This window comes from Pseudorasbora parva, chromosome 13 (assembly GCF_024679245.1).
Source record: "Pseudorasbora parva isolate DD20220531a chromosome 13, ASM2467924v1, whole genome shotgun sequence".
NCBI lineage: Eukaryota > Metazoa > Chordata > Actinopteri > Cypriniformes > Gobionidae > Pseudorasbora > Pseudorasbora parva.
Window position 1 is genome coordinate 13,477,600 of NC_090184.1, and position 23,538 is coordinate 13,501,137.

Sequence of the window (23,538 nt, forward strand, 5' to 3'; positions counted from 1 at the left end):
TTCAAACCCTCATTAGGCCAGAGCATGCCTACATGTATGTGGATATATTCTTGAAAAGCAGAGAGCATTTGGATTGATTTTGTAGAGGTCTTTAGATTTGAGTTTTTAAAGGGATAGTTAACCCAAAAATGAAAATTCTGTCATCATTTTCTGTCATCACCCTCATGTTGTTCCAAACCTGTATGAGCTTCTTTGTTCTGCTGAACACAAAATAAGATATTTGAAAGAATGTTTGTAACCAAGCAGAAAGCGCAACCATTCACTACCATAGTAGGGTAAAAATACTATGGTAGTGAATGGTTGCTCTATCTGCTTGGTTACAAACATTCTTCCAAATATCTTCTTTTGTGTTCAGCAAACCTATACAGGTTTGTTACCAACTTGAGGGTGAGTAAATGATGACAGAATTTTCATTTTTGGGTGAACTATCCCTTTAAAGGACAACTCCGGTGAGAAATGACCCTAGGGGTAATTAACAGAGGGTTACCGAGTAGATCGTTCTCTGGGATGCGTTTTAATGAAAATCGAATGTAAAGAGTTTTATCTTTAAAAACAAATTAGCTTATAACACTAGTATATGGGGCACAGGGTAGACACAGGGTGGTAAAATTAAATCGCTAGTTAATACCACTAACAAGGCTCAAAATAGCCTCACACTAACACGGTAGCATAATGAGCAGTCCCTACATGCAAACCGAAGCATTGAGAACTTTGTAAGTGTACAAACAGTTTAATAAGAAGATACTTTATAAACATAGTCCCTTACGCGTTCACGGACAGGCACCATCTTGGAAAACAGTCTCGACTAATCGATCCACGAGCGCTGTTCTAAGTGAGCTGGTCGATAGGAATTAAGTTTGTGAAATGTAATAACATGGACATTTTTAGTTTTATTTATTTATTTTCTCTGTTGTGTTCAGTGTTTTCTTCCGGAAACAACGGACCATATGAGATTCCAAGTCACAGTTCATCACTTAGCACAGCGTTCGTGGCTCGATGAGTCGAGACTGTTTTCCAAGATGGCGCCTGTCTGTGAACGCGTAATGCACTCTGTTTATAATGTATCTTCTTATTAAACTGTTTGTACTCTTACAAAGTTCTCAATGCTTCGGTTTGCATGTAGGGACCCTCATTATGCTACTGTGTTAGTGTGAGGCTGTTTTTAGCCTTGTTAGTGGTATTAACTAGCAATTTAATTTCACTACTCTGTGCCCCACAGACTAGTGTTATAAGCTAATCTGTTTTTAAAGATAAAACTCTTTACATTCGATTTCCATGAAAACGCATCTCAGAGAACGATCTACTCTGTAACCATCTGTTAATTACCCCTAGGGTCATTTCTCACCGGAGTTGTCCTTTAAGTTTCACATTGACCTTTACACAGAGTTCTAGCTTTGCTTAGCTATTTTTGTCTTATGTGCTACTCATGGCATTGGACTGGTTTTTCAAAGGGATTTGCACTTTAGATTCGGTTGTGTTCCACTTTTAGATTGGCCTTCATATTGTGTAATCAACACCTATAGAGACATTTCATATAAAAACCTTAAAGTTTTTAGCTTAAAGGATTAGTTTACTTTAAAGTGAAAATTACCCCATTATTTACTTACCCTCAAGCCATGCTTGGTATATTACTTTCTTTTTTCTGATAAACACAATTGGAGATATATTCAAAAATATCCTGACGCTTTCAAGCTGACTACCTTCCGTATTCAACTTACAAAGAAAGTGTGATGCACTACGTCACATGTTGTGCCAGTTACACTTTCGTAAGTTGAATATGGAAGGCAGTGGAAGCTAGATATTTGACTTTGTAAAGTTTTAAATCAGAATTTTATAAAAAAACAAAAACAAAAAAACAAACATTGATTCGCTTTAAGAAGGTCTTTATAAGCCTTTCCCCTGGAGCTGTGCAGATTAATTTTATAATGGATGGATGCACTTTTTTGAGCTTCATCAAAACTCGTTGGCCCCGCTCACTGCCATTATAAAGCTTGGAAGCGTCAATATATTTATTAATATAATTCCAATTGTGTTAATCAGAAAGAAGAAAGTCATATACACCTACGATAGCTTGAGGGTGAGTAAATCATGAACCGATTTTCATTTTAAAATGAAAGTGTGATTTGAAGTGGACTTATCCTTTAATAACATTTTAAAGCTAACTTCAGTGCGAATTAAAACAAGTGTTATATAAAAATAAACCTTTTTGACCCATGTGCCTGTTTTGGCAAAAGTGTCATATGTTTTTGGCCTGTGTTTTTGGGTGTTCAGATTTAACAATTCCAGCATTCTCTTTTATAGATTTGCTGCTAAACTCATTGCTGGTGTTTTGGATTTCAAACATATGATTGATAGGTGAGTTATTTTATTATTTTATTAAGCAATTGGGAAATGTCCAAATTTATCAGTTTGTTTTAATCAACATTTTATTTGTGGCATAGTGAAACATTGCCTGTGGAATATCTGGGTGGCAAGCCTTTGTGCATGGATCAGTATTACCAGGTGCTGTCTTCATGTCGGATCCCTGGACCTAAGAGGGACACTGTAGTGAACCACGCAATTGGAAATAACCCTCCTACGCACATCACAGTGGTCCACAACTTTCAGGTGCTTCACCACACTTTCAGTCTTTTAGTTTTTTTACATTTTTAATTTTTTTTTAAAGGGTTTGTTCACCCTAAAATGAAAATTCTGTCATTCATTTCCTATCATCATTGTAGTGGTTTTTACTTTTGTCCACCCAAGGACACTAAGTAAGGTAGTGATTGGTACTCACATCACCGCTGACGTTGTGAATTTGGATCACACGCCACTTGGTTATGTAAGGTGTGGTTATGAGTACATCAGATGACCACCTTCCCCCCTCTTAGTTTGGGACACTAGTCAAGGCCTTTTACCTTGGCTGTATGAGAACACTCCGCACAGGAGGCTGCCCAGTCATTTATAATGAATGTAAAGGGGGGAGAGTTTGTCAGCTGATTTATCTGAAAGATTGGTGAGATTTCTAACTTGTAGAGCCTTTTCTGCTTTATCAGCACAAGGAAGACACAATTGTAATAAAATAGATTTTATTAACAAAAGATGAACAGAACAATTAACACAACTACTAAATGAATACAATGAATGATAAAGGAATAAAGTGCGTAAAATGCATAAAATACATGTGAGTAAGTTAAGTGTGGCTATAGAAAAGTTACGTTATCTTATGGAAAGATAAACTGTTGTTTCTCTGAAACTAAGGTGAAGAACGTTATTATGCATTAAACAAATAAACGAAAGATTATTTGTTATTAACTAGTATCAGTTATATTACTTGTAATGTAAATTACAAAATCATATACTGATAATATACAACAATGCCAAGGTCTCTAGAAAGAGGTTTGATTAATTTACGTTCCATGTGGCTGAGTAAGCAGTCCGATGGTGATGACTTCTTCCAATAGTTTTGCTGGGAGCCTTGAACACGAAGATCTGTGGGATGCTGATCTCCTGGGGCACCAAAGGGTCCTAAAATCTGGAACATGCAGATGAGGCCCTGAAGTAGGTGCAGAAGGTCCTTAATCTGAAACACGCAGACGAAGGAACCTTGAAGTGAAGGTTTGCTCTCCTGAGCTTAACCTTGTTGCAAATGTCTCTGTGTGTCTTCTGCCTCTGTGGACCAGACACTCAGAAGTTGGTCAATCTGCTCTGGTCTCTTTAGCATGGAGACTCGGGACGTGCTGTAGTCGTCTCGCTGGACTAAACTCTGAACGTAGTGTTGGTTAATGTCTCTTTCCTCACAGGCTGGAGGCTCAGAACGTTGTCGTATCTGTCACTGCCTCACAAGCTGTAGATTCAGATCCTTGGATCTTGTGTTGTCTCTCTGGTTAAACCAGAGGCTCAGAACTTGGTTGCTCTGTCACAGTCTAATCCTCGGCGGACAGACTCAGAACTTGGTGAACTGTTTGTCTCTCGGATGAGGAGACTCAGAACTTGGTGAACTGTTTGTCTCTCGCATGGAGACTCAGAACTTGGATAACTGTTTGTCTCTCACATGGAGACTCAGAACCTTGTTGCTCTGTCACAGTCTAATCCTCAGCAGACAGACTCAGAACCTGGTGAACTGTTTGTCTCTCAGATGTGGAGACTCAGAACCTGGTTGCTCTGTCACAGTCTAATCCTCGGCAGACAGACTCACAATGGAGAACTGTTTGTCTCTCGCATGGAGACTCAGAACAAGGAGTGTCTATTGAAAGGGTACCTTTATCCTTTTCCGAATAGGAGGAGATTGCAATTTGGCGCTTCTCGATTCCAGCGTTGCTATTGGCTGCTGGCATCAGAGAGGGCACACAGTGTGGCCCACCCTTCTTTCCCCTGTGGAACTCATTTGCATACTGTACACAGTTAGAAGTCTTTAAAGTGTCTTTAAAGTTTATCAATGCATTTCTCACTTTCCAAACCACCATCAGAATACCCTTGGCAATATACTAAACAAATAGACACCAAACATGATGGAAAAAGATTGAACTGTCATGTGTTCATTAATTTGTTCATTAACAGCTGAATTTGTGGAAGATGTTGCATTACAAATAGCTGTCTCTGAGAAAACTTATTTCTCTGAATAAGTATGAAATGGATGTGTGTAGTTTACATCAGTCTTAAGGTTTCCAAACATAGTTGTGAATGGATTTGGATGGATCAGTTTTGGTCTTTCTTTGTTTCACCCACTACTGCTGAAGTCCTGAGGAATGTTTATGGCCGTCACAAACCAGGACATTAGGGATCCGTCTCTAGATGGGTGAAGGGCAGAAACTGCATGTGGACCAATGAGAAGTCCTGTCCTTCCTGGGCTTGGTACTAGAGGTGTTCTTCTTGCCCTCAAAGAGGTGTCTGGCTGTTGTCCAAGCATCTTTATCTGATGGCGTTGGACATCTTGTTTGTGCTAGTCCAACAAGATCCAATCAAAATGTAGCAAACCTTTGTCCACTGTTACGGGCAAAGAGGGGCCCGGCCATAAACTGGGCCCTGGAATGTGCTGTCCACTACATCATTTAGGTCCAAACCTGTAAGCTCATCATTCATCTTTGGGACATTTTGTGTGCAAAAACAAACAAAAATTGAAAAACTTTATTCAATAATTTCGTACTAGTCTGTGTCAGTCTCCTATGCAGTTTACGTTGTAAATGCAGTGCAGCTCCCGCCTCATCATCACACGCATGCGTCGTGGTGCGCACATGTGAACATCATTGGCTTGGATAGAACTTAAAAGCGCTGCACTGTTTACAATGTAAACGGCGTAGGAGACTGACACAAGCTAGAATGAAATTTTTGAAGAAAATGGGTTTTTTGCACTCAAATTATTCTCATCGCTTCATAAAATTAAATTTTAACCACTAGAGTCATCAATTATAACAATGTCTTTACTACCTTTTGGACCTTGAAAGTGTTAATTAAATTGTGTCTATGAAGGAGTCAGAGAGCTCTCGGATTTCATCAAAAATATCTTCATTTATGTTATGAAGATGAACAAAGTTCTTATGGTTTTGGAACGACATGAGGGTGAGTAAGTAATGACAGAATTTAAATTTTTGGGTGAACTAACACTTTAATGTTTAATGTTGCTGTTTGATCATGAAAAAGGTCTGCAAAGTTACAAAGCAAAGAGTCATGGTGAAGGGATTGTGACAGGAGGACGACTAGACCTCTGGGCGATGGCACATATCCGGAGTGCCACAGTGGCAACAGCCCAGACCGAAATCAAGGGAGAGAGGTGCTAGAGCCAAACAGTAGCTCAAGACAACTGACGGATGACCAACAGAGTCAAGGCTGAAGGATCCACTGGAGAAGACTGAGCCAATGGAGCCGAGCGACATCTCTGGCACTGGAGACCCAGGTGATGCGGCGACAACGAGCATCTGAGGCTGAGCCAGAGTACCTGAGGGCTGAGGCGGAGTTGGTGTAAGGTAGGACAAAGGCGAAGCCGAAGGGAAGTTGGAGCCTGCTGCAGCCATAGGGGTGGAGCAATGGATCGCAGCTGATGGCCCGCAAGTCCGTGGTAAAAGTGGAGTGACAACTGAACAGTGGAGAGCCGGTGATATAAGGAACCAGGTGGAGTCACATGGTCGAGGGCGTCTAGTGAAGCTGAAGATGGGAGAACGGGCCGACGGGGGAGAATCCTGGTGGCCGCAGAATCCTCTCGCTCAGGCACTGCTGGTGGTTCCTCTACATGAGGCTCAACGTCACAGCAGAGCATTCCTAAAGATGGCGAAGGGTTGCAAACCTTCAACCTCCAAAGAGGGTGGGGCTGGAGGACTCGCTGAGCTCTGTGGTGAAGGTGGCAGATGGAGACTTGACAAGATCAATGACTGTAATTCCAATTCCCAACAGGTCAGCGAAACAGTCTCAGTGCTGGTTCCTTGTCAATGATGATTCAGACAGATAAAAGTCCAAACGGTTCTTAGTTCTGTCTAGAAAGAGCGATGAAGATTCAGAGCAAATTGACAAATCATAGATTAAACAGTTCATAGTGCTGTTTAGAAACACGATGAGGAACAAAAAAACATGATGGGATAGGCTGGGAGTCGATACCTCCTCACTGAAGTCCATCAGCCAGTCCTCAGTCTCTATTTCCACCATTCAGACACCCCTGGTCAGACTCATTTTGGGGCTCCACTTTAAGAGCGAGGATCAGCTCAAACGTATTCTAGCAGACCCCAAAAACAAAATTAAGACTTTGTAAAAGCATCAATCTTACAAACCCCAAACATTTGGATGGTAGTTTACAATTTTTTTTAAAGGATTTTTCAGTTTTGACAAAATAATTTATTTCAAATGGTTATTGCATATTTGAGCTTTGGGTTTTAAGCTTTGGTATTTGCCAATGACACTAAAGTCACTGTTTGTTGAACAGTTTATGACCCAAGACCAGTAGTGAAAAATGAAGACCAAGAGTCAGGAGTGTAATTAATTAAAAGAAAAATTTACTTTGCAGTTTTTCATTGTTTGCAGTTTTAACAGCAGAAGACAGCTTCAAGTCTCACAAGGAGATCATAGGCTGCGCCCGTCTTGTTGCCCCGCCCTATTGTACATACAATTGTCCCAACAGTTATACTGTTTTCAAGGTCTATCCACATCATTACTGCAATGTGGATGGTTCTGATTGGCTCAGAGAAAATTAACAGTCATGGTAAATTTCCACATGTCAGCTTATCTAATGCACGTTTCCATACACGTGTCACTTGTTGACGCTTTCATCCTGGAATTAGGCCTGTAGTGACCTTCCAGGTCTAGAGCAGGCACCAGCTTGCCCAGAACAACAAGTCCATCCATCTCTTAGGGTGCCCATTGTACACAATCTCAACACTGATCTGTAACGCAGAATATTACACAGTCTCTCCAAGGTTGGAGCTGATTAAGCTCCAGTTCTAACCAAAACATACTCATAACATGTGCTTTCTCTCAGTGAGAGGTACAGACAGTAGTACAGGCAATATTCATCTTGACTTTTTAGTGTTTCAGTAAAAGGAAATATAAAAAATAATATATTAAATGAAAGACAAATCCATATTTCCTATCTGGAAGCCGGGCTAAGTGAGCAATCTGTTTCTACACTCCTGGTATGTTAGGGGTGTGTGATACCTCAAAAATCCAAACACGCAACACCTTGTTGCTATCAAGTGTTTAGTGACATCACGCATCTCTAGGCTAGACGCTCAGTCACTCCTCAGAGACCAAATACATACTTTAGAAAAACAAGAAACGGGAATTCAGGGGTTTTCTTAAGCAAAATTATAACTGGAAAGAATCATTATCTATATTGAAGCGGCAGTGGAATTTATAACCCCCCTTTCAAAAGATAAATACTGTATGTTTTCTTTCCACAACTCACATACTGTGTATCTCTGTACTCCTCAGTTCTTCGTTCTGGATGTGTACAACAGTGATGGCTCACCACTGACTGTAGATCAGATTTATGTTCAGCTGGAAAAGATCTGGAACACTTCCCTTCAGACCAATAAAGAGCCAGTTGGCATCCTGACTTCCAACCACCGTAACACCTGGGGCAAAGCCTACAACAACCTTATCAAGGGTGAGTTTAATGGACAGTTGTATGCTGTGCATTTGATTGAGCCTTTGTATGACAACAGGAAAAGACTAGGGAAAAGACTCGCAAAAAAAAGATATTAATCAAGTTTCATATTTAAAAATCATATAATTATTTAAAATACCAAATAATCCTATTTTTTTGTCATTTTATGTCTATAAATAAACATATTTTAAAGTATTTTGGTTTTCTCAAATTTGAATAATTTACATTCCACCCTCAAGAGCTCAGATTAATTATTCAGTACTGGGCATTGTGGTGGACATGGTGTTGATTTTTTCTGTGCATGCCTGTGCCACTTTTTACACTGTTCCAGATAAGACAAATAAGGAGTCAGTGCGGGCAATCCAAAAAAGCATCTTCACAGTGTGTCTTGATGCTCCAAAGCCACGTGTGTCAGATGAGATGTACCATAACAAGGTGGCAGCTCAAATGCTCCATGGCGGAGGCAGTCGCTGGAACAGTGGAAACCGCTGGTTTGACAAAACGCTGCAGGTTACTATCATGCATTTATATCTGTGCATACATGTTCATTGAATACAGTGTATGCTCACAGGTCAAATATGAATCCAGATATATACAGATATTCTTCTCTACCTGCACTCGTTTCTGTTTACAACAGTTCATAGTTGGGGAGGACGGATCGTGTGGACTCACTTATGAACACGCTGCAGCTGAGGGACCTCCCATTGTTTTCCTGGTGGACCATGTTGTTGACTATATGTAAGGATATGACTTCATATTTTTAAAAGGAATTTTCAGCAGAAAATATAGACTACTGTTCGAAAGTTTATTACAATGTTTTAATGAAAGAAGTCCCTTTTGCTCACCAAGGCTCCTTTATTTGATCAAAAATACAGTTAACTAATATTGCGAAAAATTATTACAATTTAAAATAACTATTTTCTATTTTTTAATAAAATGTAATTTATAACTATGATGGCAAAGCTGTATTTTCAGCATTATTAGTCCAGTCTTCAGTGTCAATGGATCCTTAGAAATCATTCTAATATAATGATTTGATGCTCAAGAAACATTTTGTGTTATTATCAATGTTGAAAACAGCTGTGCTGCCTAATATTTTTGTGGAAACTGTGATACATTTGATCAGAACACTTAAAAAAGTTCAAAAGAACAGCATTTATTAAAATTAAAAACATCTAACATAGATATATAGATTTAATGTCTATACTGTTTTGATCGTTCTGAATGTTTTGAAGTATTCATTTCTTTTAAAATATGTCATTGACCCCAAATGTTTGAATCATATGTAAATGTATAAACCAGCAGATATGCACTGATAGTTTGTGTAATTATTTTCAGACAAATAACACATTTAAATAAAACAAAATAAAACATTATAACCTCGGGATAAACAGAGAGACCAACATTAGCGTAGATGCAATTCTTCTTATGATCTAACGAATACATCAGGTATTATGGGAATAAACATGACATAAAACATTATAACAGAATTAAAATGGATTTTCATTTTGAGATTTGCTAAAGATTACATTCAACAGTGTTATGAAATTATTATTGTTATTAAAAGGTTAGTTCACCCAAAAATGAAAGTTCTTTCATTAATGACTCACCCCAATGCCGTTCCACATCCGTAAGACCTCTGTTCATCCTCGGAACACAGTTTAAGATATTTTAGATTTAGTCCGAGGGCTTTCTGTCCTTTGAATGTAAGTGTATGCCCACTTGCTCTCCACGTCCAGAAGGTAATGAAAACCTCATCAAAGTAGTCCATATGTGACTTCATTTGTTTAGTTAGACTTTTGAAGCATCTGCAATACATTTTGGTCCAAAAATACCCATTTATTCAGCATTGTCTTCTCTTCCGCGTTTGTTTTCAAACCTCAAATAAAGAACCAAACGGTTGCGAATCAGCAGATTGATTCGTGATTCATAATGTCACGTGATTTCAGCAGTTTGCCAGTTTGACACGCGATCCGAATCTTGAATCATGACCGTTTGATTCTTTATTTGAGGAACACGGAAGAGAAGACAATGCTGAATAAAGTCGTATTTTTGGTTATTTTTGGACCAAAATGTATTGTCGACGCTTCAAAAGAGTCTAACTAAACAAATGAAGTCACATATGGACTACTTTGATGAGGTTTTCATTACCTTCTGGACGTGGAGAGCAAGTGGGCATACACTTACATTCAAAGGACAGAAAGCCCTCGGACTAAATCTAAAATATCTTAAACTGTGTTCCGAGGATGAACAGAGGTCTTACGGATGTGGAACGACATTGGGGTGAGTCATTAATGAAAGAAATTTCATTTTTGGGTGAACTAACCCTTTAAAGATTAACTTTAAGGTCAGTAGGCACTAGGCAGAGAGTAGGTGAACTTTTAAGGCTGTTCAAACACATTCAACCACATGGTCGAAAGTGGAGAAGCTCAAGATGTTTTAGACCCATTTACACCTGTATTTAGCGTTGTCCACTTGTGATCCGATCAACCAAAACACATCTTAATATCAGCTTAAAACAGGGCCTATGTGAGCATATGATGGTAATATAAACAAGGAAATGAGCATGCATAATCAAATATCAGCCATATCAGCTACTAATAAAAAACAATTCTCTAATATTGGCCTCTAACCAATAGTATTGTGCATCCCTATTAAGGCACCAAATAATAGTGTTTTTTGTGTGAAAATGTATTGTTCTTCAAAACGTTTTTAGTTGATTTGTTATACAACATGTATGTAACAGGAGGAGAAATGAGATGGTGCGAACTCCCATGATTCCATTACCTATGCCACTAAAGCTTCGATTCAACATCACGCCAGAAATCAAGAAGGACATTGAGAAAGCCAAACAGAACATGAACATGTAAGGACATTTCAAATTGATATAACAGGCTTTGAATCAGTATCTGTAATAAATGAATATTAAATCATGTACTTCCTTGATACTTTTATATCCTAGAATGGTCCATGAACTGGATGTTCGAGTGCTCAACTTCTCACACTATGGAAGGAAATTCCCGAGGTCTCATAAAATGAGTCCTGACGCATTTATCCAAATGGCTCTGCAGTTGGCATACTACAGGTAACTTTGACACACTAGTGCTGAATAAAGCACTAGAAACTCGTCTCTGATCAACCGTCTCTAATAATCCCTAAAAATCTGTAGTCCTTCAGATAGTATTATGTTTTTACTTCCCAATGGCTTCTCTCACTTCATTTTCTAGGTTGCATGCATGCCATTTATGCCACATTTCTTTTTGTCAGCATCTTTAAAGGTCAAGTATGTAATTTTCTATGTTAAAATCCTTTCTTCTGACTTAGTTTATTGTGCAGAGTGATATAAGTCAGTCATTTTTAGAGCTGCGTTTAAGTGCACATTTTATACACCATTTATGCACCTTACCCTGCTAACTTACACTTGATGTAAATCATTGCTTACGGTGCACAAGTGCCCAGTACTGGCGGAACCCTCGCGATGGGTTTAAATGGAATGCCCTAAGTGAAGTGAAGTGCGGGCACTGAGAGTTGCTGTTGTGATATCACAGTTAGGTTGCATTGTTGTCTATGGAGCTGCCTGAAGTGTACATATGAGTAGATTCGATCTCAAGTTCAAGTTCAAGTTCAAGTTCAAGAGTTTTATTTGTCACATACACAGTTATACAGAATACAACCGGCAGTGAAATGTAAACAGGTCCGCTCCATGGACAGCAAATAACAATTAACAAAAAAAGCACAATAAATTATAAAATAGGGATAGGATAAAATAGGAATAGGATAAGGTGCTATATATATATACATATGTAGAATTATGAATAAATCAAGTAAAAGAAATAAGAGATGTGGAATAAAATAAGTGAGATAAAGTAAACTGGAGACTATAAAAATAAATCTGTGGATAACAGAAGTGCAGGAGTGTAATGTGCAAACAGCATTATAATGAGTAGTGACATGAACACAAGAATAAAGTGCAGTGCAATATCAGTATGTGAGTTTGTTAATACTGAAGTGAGGTGAAGTCACATGTATTTAAGTGACAGCGTTCAGGAGTCTGATGGCCTGTGGGAAGAAACTCCTCCTGAGTCTCTCAGTTTTGGCCATCAGGCTACGGAAGCGCTTACCAGAAGGCAGCCGGGTGAAGTGGGGGTTGGCCGGGTGATTAATGTCCATGATGATTTTTGTAGCTCTGCCTCTGCATCGTTTGATGTAGATGTCCTGCAGAGACGGGAGAGCTGACCCTGAGATGCGCTCGGACAAGCGCACCACTCTTTGCAGGGCTTTGCAGTCGTGACTGGTGCTGTTACCATACCACGCTGTGATGCACTGAGTTAGTAAACTTTCTATCGCCCCTGAATAGAAAGTTTTCAGGATAGCTGGTGAGACCCGGAATTTCCTCAGCTGGCGCAGGTGGTACAGTCTTTGCCTGGCCTTTTTCACCTGAGACTGGATATGTGCAGTCCAGGTCAGGTCCTCGGAGATGTTGACACCCAGGTATTTGAAGCTGCTCACTCTCTCTACTGGTGTCCCGCTGATCATGAGAGGGGAATATGACCGCTGCTGTCTCTTCCTGAAGTCCACAATCAGTTCTTTGGTCTTGTTCACATTCAGAAGGAGACAGTTGTCTTGGCACCATGATGTCAGTTGCTCCACCTCATCCAAGTATGCGGTCTCATTGTTGTTGGAAATGAGGCCCAGGACAACAGTATCATCCGCAAACTTGATGACAGAGGTGGAGCTGTGTGTGGACAAACAGTCATGCGTGTAGAGAGAGTAGAGCAGGGGACTGAGGACACAGCCCTGTGGAGCTCCCACACTCACGGTGATGGAGGTGGAGGTGAACTGTCCTACTCTCACCACCTGAGGTCTGCCAGTGAGGAAATCTTCAATCCAGTGACAGAGAGAAGAGTTCAGTCCGAGATCCAGGAGTTTGTTAGTTAGCTTAATGGGAACTATGGTGTTAAAGGCTGAACTATAGTCAATAAATAGCAGTCTTACATAGTTCCCATTCTTGCTGTCGATGTGTGTGAGGGAGGAGTGGAGGACGTGAGAGATGGCATCTTCAGTCGATCTATTGGGACGATAAGCGAACTGAAGAGGGTCCAAGGTGTCAGGGATGGAGGTGCAAATGTTGTTTTTGATGAGTCTCTCAAAGACCTTCATGACTAAAGACGTGAGAGCCACTGGGCGATAGTCATTTAGGCAAGAGGGTTTACTGTTCTTAGGGACAGGGATGATGGTGGATTTTTTGAATGAGGTTGGGACCACAGATGTAGCAAGGGACTCATTGAAGATGGATGTGAGGAGTCCAGCGAGCTGATCAGCACAGGACCGCAGGACACGACCTGAAACACCATCCGGACCAGCAGCTTTCCTAACATCCACACGTTTGAGTGTCCTACGAACGTCATCCTCCGAGACAGAGATCACGTGATTGTTGCAGCTCTGAGTGATTCTGTCTGACGCGTCACTCGGCGGTGTCGCGCTGCCGCGATTGCCATCAAAGCGAGCGTAGAAAGAGTTTAACTCGTTCACAAGCAACGGATAAGCTCTCACTTCTGCAGAGGATTTCGTTCCAAAAGCACAGATGGTCCTCAGTCCCTGCCACATCCGCCGGGAGTCGTTGAGTTGGAAATAAGACTCCACGCGATCCCTATAACGGAGCTTTGCGGCTTTAACGGCGCGTCGGAGAGCATAACAGGATAATTTATAATCCCTCATATTCCCTGTTAGTAGACCGGCGTTGTATGCGGCAGTGCGGGCGTTCACTGCAGCGCGGATTGAACTGTCCACCCACGGTTTCTGATTAGAGAAGGACGTTATAGTTATTGTTTGTGTGGCTTGCTCTGTCAGTGTGTTGATGAAGCAGAGCGCCACATCAGTGAACTCGCTGACGTCCGATGAACTCGCTCGGAACATGTCCCAGTCAACGTCGTCAAGAGCTGCCTGTAGCGTGATCTCTGAATGAGGCGACCAGCGTTTAACTTCCCGCCTCACCGGGGGTTCCTGAACGAGCCTTTGTTTGTACTCAGGTGTAAGGAAAATGGCGGCATGGTCCGATTTACCAAAGGCTGGTAGTGAACGAGCCTTGTAGGCATTCTTATACAGAGAATAGCAGTGATCCAGTGTGTTTGCTCCTCGTGTGGGACAGGAGACATGTTGGTGAAAGTTAGGCAATACTTTCTTAAGGTTGGCTTTGTTAAAATCACCCGCGACGATGAAAGCCGCATCGGGGTGGCTGTTTGTGGAGCCGCTGATGGCATCATGGAGGCTAGATAAAGCCAGTCCCGTGTCTGCCTGTGGTGGAATATAAACCACAGTGGCGACGACTGAAGAAAACTCCCTAGGCAGATAGAATGGGCGGCAAATTATTGATAAATGTTCCAGGTGAGGCGAGCAGGATCGCGAAAGGATGGATCCTGCTCGGTCAAAATTGGATCTGGATCTCGATCTCGAATTGGATCTGGATCTCGAAAGGATCTCTCAGTCAAAATTGAGTCTGTCTGAATACGCATCCCTCGTCCAATTGATTAGTTAAATGCAGCCTCTGGCTCAAACAGTGGAGGGAATCTAGGGTGGAACTAAATGTAGGCTATAGGCATTTCGATAGACAAAGGGGGTGTAAATTTATTTTAGGTGCAATTCTGTTTAGTGCCACTAGTGGCATTTGAATTACATACTTCACCTTTAAAACATGCAATGCATTCTGGAAGTGGAGAATTGGAGAACTTGAACAAAATTATACGACATGGAGTTTCTATGTGATTGGAAACTGGTGTGCTCCAAGCATTTGCATGCTTTCAGCTAATAAATGAAAGTAAATTTAACCAAAAACTGAAATTCTGTCATTAATTCATTAATTCCTCACCCTCATGTGTTTCCAAACCAGTAAGACCTTTGTTTATCTTTGGAACACAAGGTTAAGATATTTTTGTTAAAATCCAAGAGCGAAATTCTGCCTTAAATTTTGTGTGAATACTTTTTTGAAAAAAAAAAAAAAAGCTTTATTTAACAATTTCTTCTCATCTGTGTCAGTCTCCGACGTTGTTCACAATGTAATTCAGTATTGGCTGGATCCTGCGTCAGCAACGGCATCGAAGTCTGTCACGAAAGAGAAGAAATTGTTGAATAAAGTCAAAATCAAATCAAATCATTTTGATTTATATAGCCCTAATATAACTAATATAATTCCAATTGTTTTAAAGCAGCTTCAAAGTATTAACAGGAAGATGCAACAGAATTTGATTCGGCCACTCTGGTGAAAACGGTGATGTTATCAGTTCATTTCAATTATCATACAGTGTCAATGCGGGAAGATCGGTAATATAGTTGAAATTTTAGTGTCCCCAACTGAGCAAGCCAAAAGCCAAAGGCAACTGTGGCAAGGAACCAAAACTCCTTCAGGGCCACAATGGAGAAAAAAACCTTGGGAGAAACCAGGCTCAGTCGGGGTGCCAGTTCTCCTCTCAACAAACAGTGTACGATTATGATTCTGGAAATATTACAGGTCATATTAGGTAAATAGATAATTGTAAGATTATTGGAAAGATCGGAGGCGTCATGCCGGAGACAGGTTTATTGAGAATGTCGTCTTGATGCCGCATTTATGGGGCGGAGTTTAATCGACGCGCTCTCTGCAGACACTTCAGGGATGCGTTGGTGCATATCTAGGTGCAGGTCCACCATCTGATCTGGATCCGGCCCGGATCCGGCTGACTGCAGTAAACCTCGGGATAAACAGAGAGAACAACATTAGCGTAGATGCAATTCTTCTTATGATGTAACGAGTACATCAGGTGTTATGGGAAGTGTTCGCGGTTCTGGCTGACCTAGTTAATGCAGCCTAACAATCATTTAACTGATTTGAATAATAGAAATTTATAATATTCTAATAAATAAAAATAAACTATAAAAACTATTTTAACAATGTCTTTGTTACCTTTTCTGGGCCTTGAAAGAGGTAATGATGTTACTGTTACTTGGGGTCAAAAAAGCTCTCAGATTTCATAAAAAATATTTTAATTTGTGTTCCGAAGAAGAACAAGGGTCTTACAGGTTTGGAACAACATGAGGGTGAGTAATAATGACTAACCCTTTAATTGCATGTGGATAAAAAGTACCTGTTATTTACAACTTCTCTGGGTGTATGTTAAATTAAAGTAATAAATTAAAGTGTGGCTTGGTTTTTGTGTGTGTGTGTGTGTGTGTGCCTGTGCTCTTTAGCACTCAAAGATTGCTAACTGCAGTGCCAAGTAATGCTACATGTCCTTGAAAATCCTTTTTTATGTACCCTTAACCACACCAGTCCACTGATGATTGATCTCGTTCCTGTGTTAGGATGTATCAGATGTGCTGTCCGACCTACGAGAGCGCCTCCTTACGCATGTTTAAACTGGGCAGAACGGAAGCCATTCGATCCACCACCACAGAATCGCTTCGGTTCACACAAGCCATGGATGATCCAGCAAAAAGCGTACGAGTTTACGTTCTCATTTGTTGCTCTCAATTAAGTTAATTTTCTATGTTATTATATCCATGTTGTTTCATTTTCACATCTGCAGAATGTAGAGAAAGCAGCACTGCTCGATAAGGCAATCAAAGTCCACAGAGAGCACACACACATGGTGAGCGTCATATGATCTTTAAATATTTAAGTTTGTTATGTTATTTTATTAAGAATACTCAATAAATATGATCTCTTTTTTTTTTTTTATTGATGCTGTTACAATTTTGCCTCCCATTTTGCCTCCTGATGTCAGTTTTTGTTTCCTTTTTAATCAGGCCATCCATGGGCAGGCTATAGATAGGCACATGCTGGGTCTAAAGATGGTAGCCATTGAAGATCTGACATCTTTACCTGATATCTTCATGGACACATCATTCGCTGTGTCTTCACATTTTAATCTCTTCACGAGTCAGGTTTGTGACTGCTTAATAACAATCTCTACACACAGAGTGCTATTTATGGGAATTATACTGCAATTTATTCTCTCTTATGCCATCTCATATTGCACTTTCTTCTATGTTTTGAATAATATCTTGTCCATCTTTTTAAATAAAATGAAAATTTAATGTCATTTTCAAAAATGACAAAAAACATCATAAATCCAAAAAGTCCATCTGGAAGTGCATCTGGAAAGTATTTACAGCGCTTCACTTTTTGTTATGTTCCAGCCTTAATGACAACGTGAAAGAAGTTGGTTTGAAATCTTTGCAAATGTATTAAAAATAAAAAATAAAAATCCACATATACATAAGTATTCACAGGCTTTGCCATAACACTCAAAATTGAGCTCAGGTTCATCCTGTTTCCACTGATCATCCTTGAGATGTTTCTACAACTTGATTGGAGTCCACCTGATTTGGAAAGACACACTCCTGTCTATATAAGGTCCAGCAGTTAACAGTGCACATCAGAGCACAAACCAAGCCATGTTGCCAAGAAATTGTATGTAGACCTCCGAGACAGGATTATATCAAGGCACAGATCTGGTGATGGGCACAGAAAAATGTCTGCAGCATTAAAGGTCCCAATAGTCGCGTTTCCACTGTCGGCCAGTGCGAGCCAGGGCTTTCTATGGGCCGGGCTAGGCTAATAGCATTGGACCTGCAGCACCAAGCCCAAAACTGTGCTACGTTTCCACTGTCAGGCTAAAAGCTCAGCAGCGCTTCACTAAAACCAGCCCATTACATGCCTCTCTGAAACAACGTCACACAAACCCATCATTTCACCAACAAATGGAAGTCTATCAGAAAACTAATCAAAAAGAAATCACTGGAAACTATGCAAAAACAATATGATAAAAGTAGGCGTTTGTTAGCATTTTTGTTGTTTCCTTAAGATTTAAAACCCAAGCATTGATGTTTTACCACAGTTTAAGTGATACATTGATTATAATGAATTCATTTGTCGAGATTGTCAGTAGTCACACTCAAAGAAATAAAGTTGTATTTACCATTATTTCACCCAAAACAAGGACATGCTTATTCAGTCACATCTGATTCTGTTTATTTGTAGTCACAGGACAGTTTATCACATTTAGAAAGAACAATAATTTCTACATATTTTCCAACAAAAATACGTCCTGAGCAGCTTTAGCACTCTCTCCAGTGACAGTCCAAATACAGTTATTTTCAGTCAGAGAAACAGCGAGGAAGCTCCCGAAAACCGGAGTTTCTTTATTTTATATGCAGAGCTAAATATGGATATAAGACAGTCTGGTATTTGGAGACGAGATGCACTGACAGATAAAATAAATACACGATTGTGATAGCCTATATGATATGTCTGAACGGTCGTATTTACCATGTTTACTATGGTAATGGTTAGCACAAATAGTCTTGGCATGTAATGATTTCTGCCTTATATAGTGATCAGAATCCACAACAAATCACAAACATGAGTCATTCAAACACTCGCTGCTGTCTTTAAAGTGAGTTTTGAGCTAAAGTTATTTTAAAAGTCTTTAATGCAGAGTATATGGTATATGAAATCATCAGCGCCCGCGGCACTACAGTCTCCAGAGACACAGATAAACCCCCTTTTTGTACTTAACCACTCCTCTAGCCCAAGCTGGCCCGTTTTGGACCAGTATATTTGGCAGGTCCAAAAAAACCTGTCTGTTGGCCCAGAGGAAGCCGTTAAAAGGCCCGATCAAGCTCTGGAAGTGACAGTGGCCTGACTAGAAGATAACTGGCCCTGGCATGCACTAGCACACCTGCTTTTGGCCCGACAGTGCAATCGTGGCTAATGACCATAGTGGCCTCCATCATGCGCAAATGGAAGAAGTTTGGAACCATCAGGACTCTTCCTAGAGTTGGCCACCAGGCCAAACTAAGCGATCGGGGGAGAAGGGCCTTAGTAAGGGAGGTGACCAAGAACCCAATGGCCACCAGGGTTTCTCTGTGGAGAGGAGAACCTTTCAGAAGAACCATCTCTGCAGTACAGTCCCTGACAAAAGTATTGTCGCTTGTGTACAAATTGACCTAAAGTGCCGCTGAAATATATTTCTAATCAAGATTTTTTTACAAGAAATGGCTCATTTTAATCCCACCAGCTTTTGTGATAATGTTTCAGTGAAAAACTAAACTTTCAAAAAGTATTGTAATATTCACAGCTTGATAAAGCCCATTGAGTCAATTTTTGCAAAGACATAAGTGTTGTCACCTTGTCATATGAGCTTCACCTGTGACTAATAATGGATCAATTAGGTCTCAAGTGTGTATAAAAAGAACCCCAGTACGCTAGACCTTCACATCAACTGCAACTAGACCTCTACAAACATGCCTAAGAAATAACCCTGAGACTAAAGTTTTGATTATCATGAGGCTGAAGACCAGATCCACTGCTGATGTGGCAGTGACCTTCAATGTGTCTCAGCATCAAGTACAGAGGATAAAAAAAAGATTTGAAGAGACTGGAGACGTTTTTGACAAGCCCAGGTCAGGCAGACCCCGCAAGACAACTGCTCGAGAGGACCGTTTGTTGGCTTGAAAATCCAAGGCCAGCCCATTTTCCACTGCAGCAGAGCTCCACGAGACCTGGTCACCTGAAGTCCCTGTGTCAACCAGAACAGTTTGTCAGATTCTGCTTAGAAATGGCTTCCATGGTCGAATCAGTGCCCGGAAGCCAGCACTAAACAAAAGACAATTGAAAAACCGTGTGGCATTTGCCAAGGCCCACAGCCTGCTAAAAGGATGGACGCTGGAAAAGTGGCAGAAGGTGGATTTTTCAGATGAATCTTGTGTTGAATTACACCACAGTCGCCGCAAATATTGCAGGAGACCTACTGGAGCCAGAATGGATCCGAGATTCACCCAGAAAACAGTGAAGTTTGGTTAGCGGAAAAATCATGGTCTGGGGTTACATCCAGTTATGGGGGTGTGCGAGAGATCTGCAGGGTGGAAGGCAACATCAATAGTCTAAAATACCAAGAAATCTTAGCTACCTCTTATTCCCAACCATAAAAGAGGCCAAATTCTGCAGCAGGACGGTGCTCCATCGCATACTTCCATCTCCACATCAAAGTTCCTCAAGGCGAAGAAGATCAAGATGCTCCAGGATTGGCCAGCCCAGTCACCAGACATGAACATCATTGAGCATATGTGGGGTAGGATGAAAGAGGATGCATGGAAGATGAAACCAAATAATATTGATGAACTCTGGGAGGCATGCAAGACTGCTTTCTTAGCTATTCCTGATGACTTCGTCAATAAATTGTATGAATCCTTGCCAAACCGCATGGATGCAGTCCTTCAAGCTCATGGAAGTCATACAAGATATTAAATTTGGATCTCACAGCACCACAACTTAATTTGTTGACATATTTTTGTATTTGCAGTAAATTTGTTCAATTTCTGTATAGGCGACAAAACTTTTGTCTTGCCAAAATTTGACCTTTCTGTCTTGATTAAATGATAAATATTTTTTCTGTGAAAATGATTTATTTCAGTGCATTAAACATCATTTGGGAGGGTTTTAGCTTTTCATATGAGCTATTTCTAACACCAATGAATTAATTAAAAGTCAGGTTAATATCAGGTATTTCTAGAAAATAGATAAGCGACAAGACTTTTGTCAAGGACTCTACTCCACCAATTATGCCTGTATGGTAGAGTGGCCAGACGGAAGCCACTCCTCAGTAAAAGGCACGTGCCAGTCCACCTGGAGCTTACCAAAAGGCACCTGAAAGACTGTCAGACCATGAGAAAAAAAATTTACCTGGTCTGATGAAACAAAGATTGAAGTCTTTGGCCTGAATGGCAAGCGTCATGTCTGGAGAAAACCAGACACCACTCATCACCTGGCCAGTGCCCTCCTTAAAGTAAAGCATGGTGGTGGCAGCATCATGCTGTGGGGATGTTTTTCAGCGACAGGAACTTGGAGACTAGTCAGGATTGAGGAAAAGATGAATGCAGCAATGTACAGAGACATCCTTGATGAAAACCTGCTCCAGAGCACTCTGGACCTCAGACTTATGAAGGTTCATCTTCCAACAGGACCCTAAGCACACAGCCAAGATAACATGGGAGTGGCTACGGGACAACTCTGTGAATTTCCTTGAGTGGCCCAGCCAGAGCCCAGATTTGAAGCCGATTGAACATCTCTGGAGAGATCTGAAAATGGCTATGCACCGACGGTCCTATAACTATACACGATCGTGTCGTTTACTGATGTTTACTCACACATAGACATTTGAAGCAGTTTAACTCACCGCCTGTTTCCAAAGCAGGACCGAACCTTTATCGCTGGGACCGCTCCGTCAAAAACACACTTCTTTGGTATGATTTGGTGAAGTCCTGTGACTGCATTGACTGTGGAGATGCGCGATGTTGTGAAGCTTCCCGTCATTTCTGCGTTCAAATTGGTTCAAATGCAGCGCTGCCTTCCCGGAATGCTGTGCTGAAGCTTTGAAGTCGCTTGATGTCACCCATAGGAATAAAATGGAGCACGGCGCGGACTATAACGACATAAGTGTTCACAGACGAGTGGATCTGCAGCTGAAGGAGTGTTTATGGGCGTGCATTTCCTCTCTTGCTCTAGTCACGCGTGTGTGCACCCTACCGGGAGAAGAGCCCGTACGTCCCATACAAGGACCTTCCGCTCTATCGACGTCATGCCGACCCATACTCGAAAAAAACTCTCCGAAACTTGTGAGAAACCGGAAAGACTATTTTTGACACAGAAATGCTCCATCAAACGTCCAACATTAGTTTTTGAAACTTTGTCTATGTTTAGGATGGGAATCCAAGTCTTTAACAGTGTAAAAAGCTCAGTATGCATGAAATAGGTGTGCCAAGCTTGTGGCTTCATACTCAAAAAAGACTTGAGGCTGTAATTGGTGCCAAAGGTGCATCAACAAAGTATTGAGCAAAGGATGTTAATACTTCTGTACATGTCATTTTTTATTTGGAATACATTTGCAAAGATTTCAAACAAACTTCTTTAAAGTTTTCATATGGGGTATTGTTTGTAGAATTTTCAGGAAAATAATGACTGTCATCCATATTGGAATAAGGTTGTAACATAACAAAATGTGGAAAGAGTGAAGCGCTGTGAATACTTTCTGGATGCACTGTACGTGACCAATTGCTTACTCTCATCTTATTGTTTATTTTTGCTACTGTACATTTTAGACTTCTATATGTAAATGACCTCTGTTATAATTAGTTAACCTCTTTGCATGTAAAATGAGTCTTGTGGATTTGCATAGCTGGCCTACTTTACATTGTGTCAGGTTCTCAAAACAAAAACAGTTAACACCATGTCCTAACCAGACGTGTTGCCAGGGCCGTCGATAGCAGGACAAAAGGTGCTGACGATTCTAGGGGCCTACAGTAACAACCTACAGCCCTGCACGTCGCCATAAGATTCCAGTGACAATCAATATGTCTGTCCACACCAGACACGTCTCAAAGTCGTGACAAAATCAATAAAAAATCAGCCAATCAGAAGAGCATGTGGGTGGGCTCTCTCTGCAAGCACACTGACCTCATTACTAAATTGATAAACACATAACCATATTCATTTTAACATTAAAGTTGCATTGTGTAATGTTTATGAGGCACCATTGACAGAAATTCAATATAATATACATAACTATATTTTCAGTGGTGTATAAAGACCTTTTTTTTTACCTTAGAATGAACCCTTTCTGTCTCCATACACTGGGGGTCCCTTACAGTGAAGTCACCATTTTGCGCCGTCATGTTTCTATGTTGGCCCTAAACAGACAAACTGTTCTACAGAACGCTAGCCACACTCATCTCAGACAACAACATCTTCGTTTTGTGTCAGCCAGCGTAGCTTCTCTATGTAGAGTCCTGCAATGGGTCGGGTACCCACGGGTACCCACCAAAAAGTGGCTATAGAGTCTGGGATCGTGACGTAAGCAACGCAATGCATTTTGGGACTTTAGGTCACGGAGGCCGCTGTCGATACTGTGTTGTATAGGAAATTGACGCTTTTAGTTCTAAAAGTAGAACTAATTCAGCTAAAAACAGTTACAATAGTAAACGCTGTTGTGTCATTAACTGTCATAATCGCACTCACGACCGCAGTGGAAACCTAATCGCAAATGGAGTGTGATTGTTTAGCTTTCCCTCCTGGAAACAGCACATTGGATCTCATTCGTGGACTTTAGGACACAGACACTACATAGCGAATGTGTAGTAGTGAAGGTAGACATAAAAACTTGTGTTAGATAGTTAAAAACACATTCTAATGGTGTACGCTTGCTGTGTTATGGACTGCTATAGCCGCTCTCATAAACTGCGTGGGGGTAAAAACCCTCAAATGACGTGCAATTTGTCAGTTTACCAGCTTGGAAACAACAGGTGAAGGTGAAAGTAAACCTCAATAAAAAAAAAATAAACAGCTTACCCAAAATGTGTCTTTATAATTTGTGTTCATATATTTATTATTCATAACCGATATATTACAGATTTATGATTTCTGAACCGCATATGCGTAA

The 23,538-nt window shown here is 40.6% G+C and overlaps 1 protein-coding gene across 2 annotated transcripts in view; it reads left to right on the forward strand.

Moving 5' to 3' along the window:
- The window catches only part of zgc:154046 (Carnitine O-acetyltransferase-like), a 35,494-nt gene that overhangs the window by 6,385 nt on the left and 5,571 nt on the right, over window positions 1–23,538 (forward strand). For both annotated transcript variants that reach the window (XM_067413223.1, XM_067413222.1), the window contains exons 4-13: window positions 2,302–2,355; window positions 2,442–2,607; window positions 7,894–8,068; window positions 8,400–8,578; window positions 8,706–8,806; window positions 10,815–10,934; window positions 11,031–11,153; window positions 16,403–16,538; window positions 16,627–16,689; window positions 16,847–16,984. In XM_067413223.1, the coding sequence (XP_067269324.1) occupies window positions 2,302–2,355; window positions 2,442–2,607; window positions 7,894–8,068; window positions 8,400–8,578; window positions 8,706–8,806; window positions 10,815–10,934; window positions 11,031–11,153; window positions 16,403–16,538; window positions 16,627–16,689; window positions 16,847–16,984 (1,255 nt within the window). The remainder of the gene's footprint in view (window positions 1–2,301; window positions 2,356–2,441; window positions 2,608–7,893; window positions 8,069–8,399; window positions 8,579–8,705; window positions 8,807–10,814; window positions 10,935–11,030; window positions 11,154–16,402; window positions 16,539–16,626; window positions 16,690–16,846; window positions 16,985–23,538) is intronic.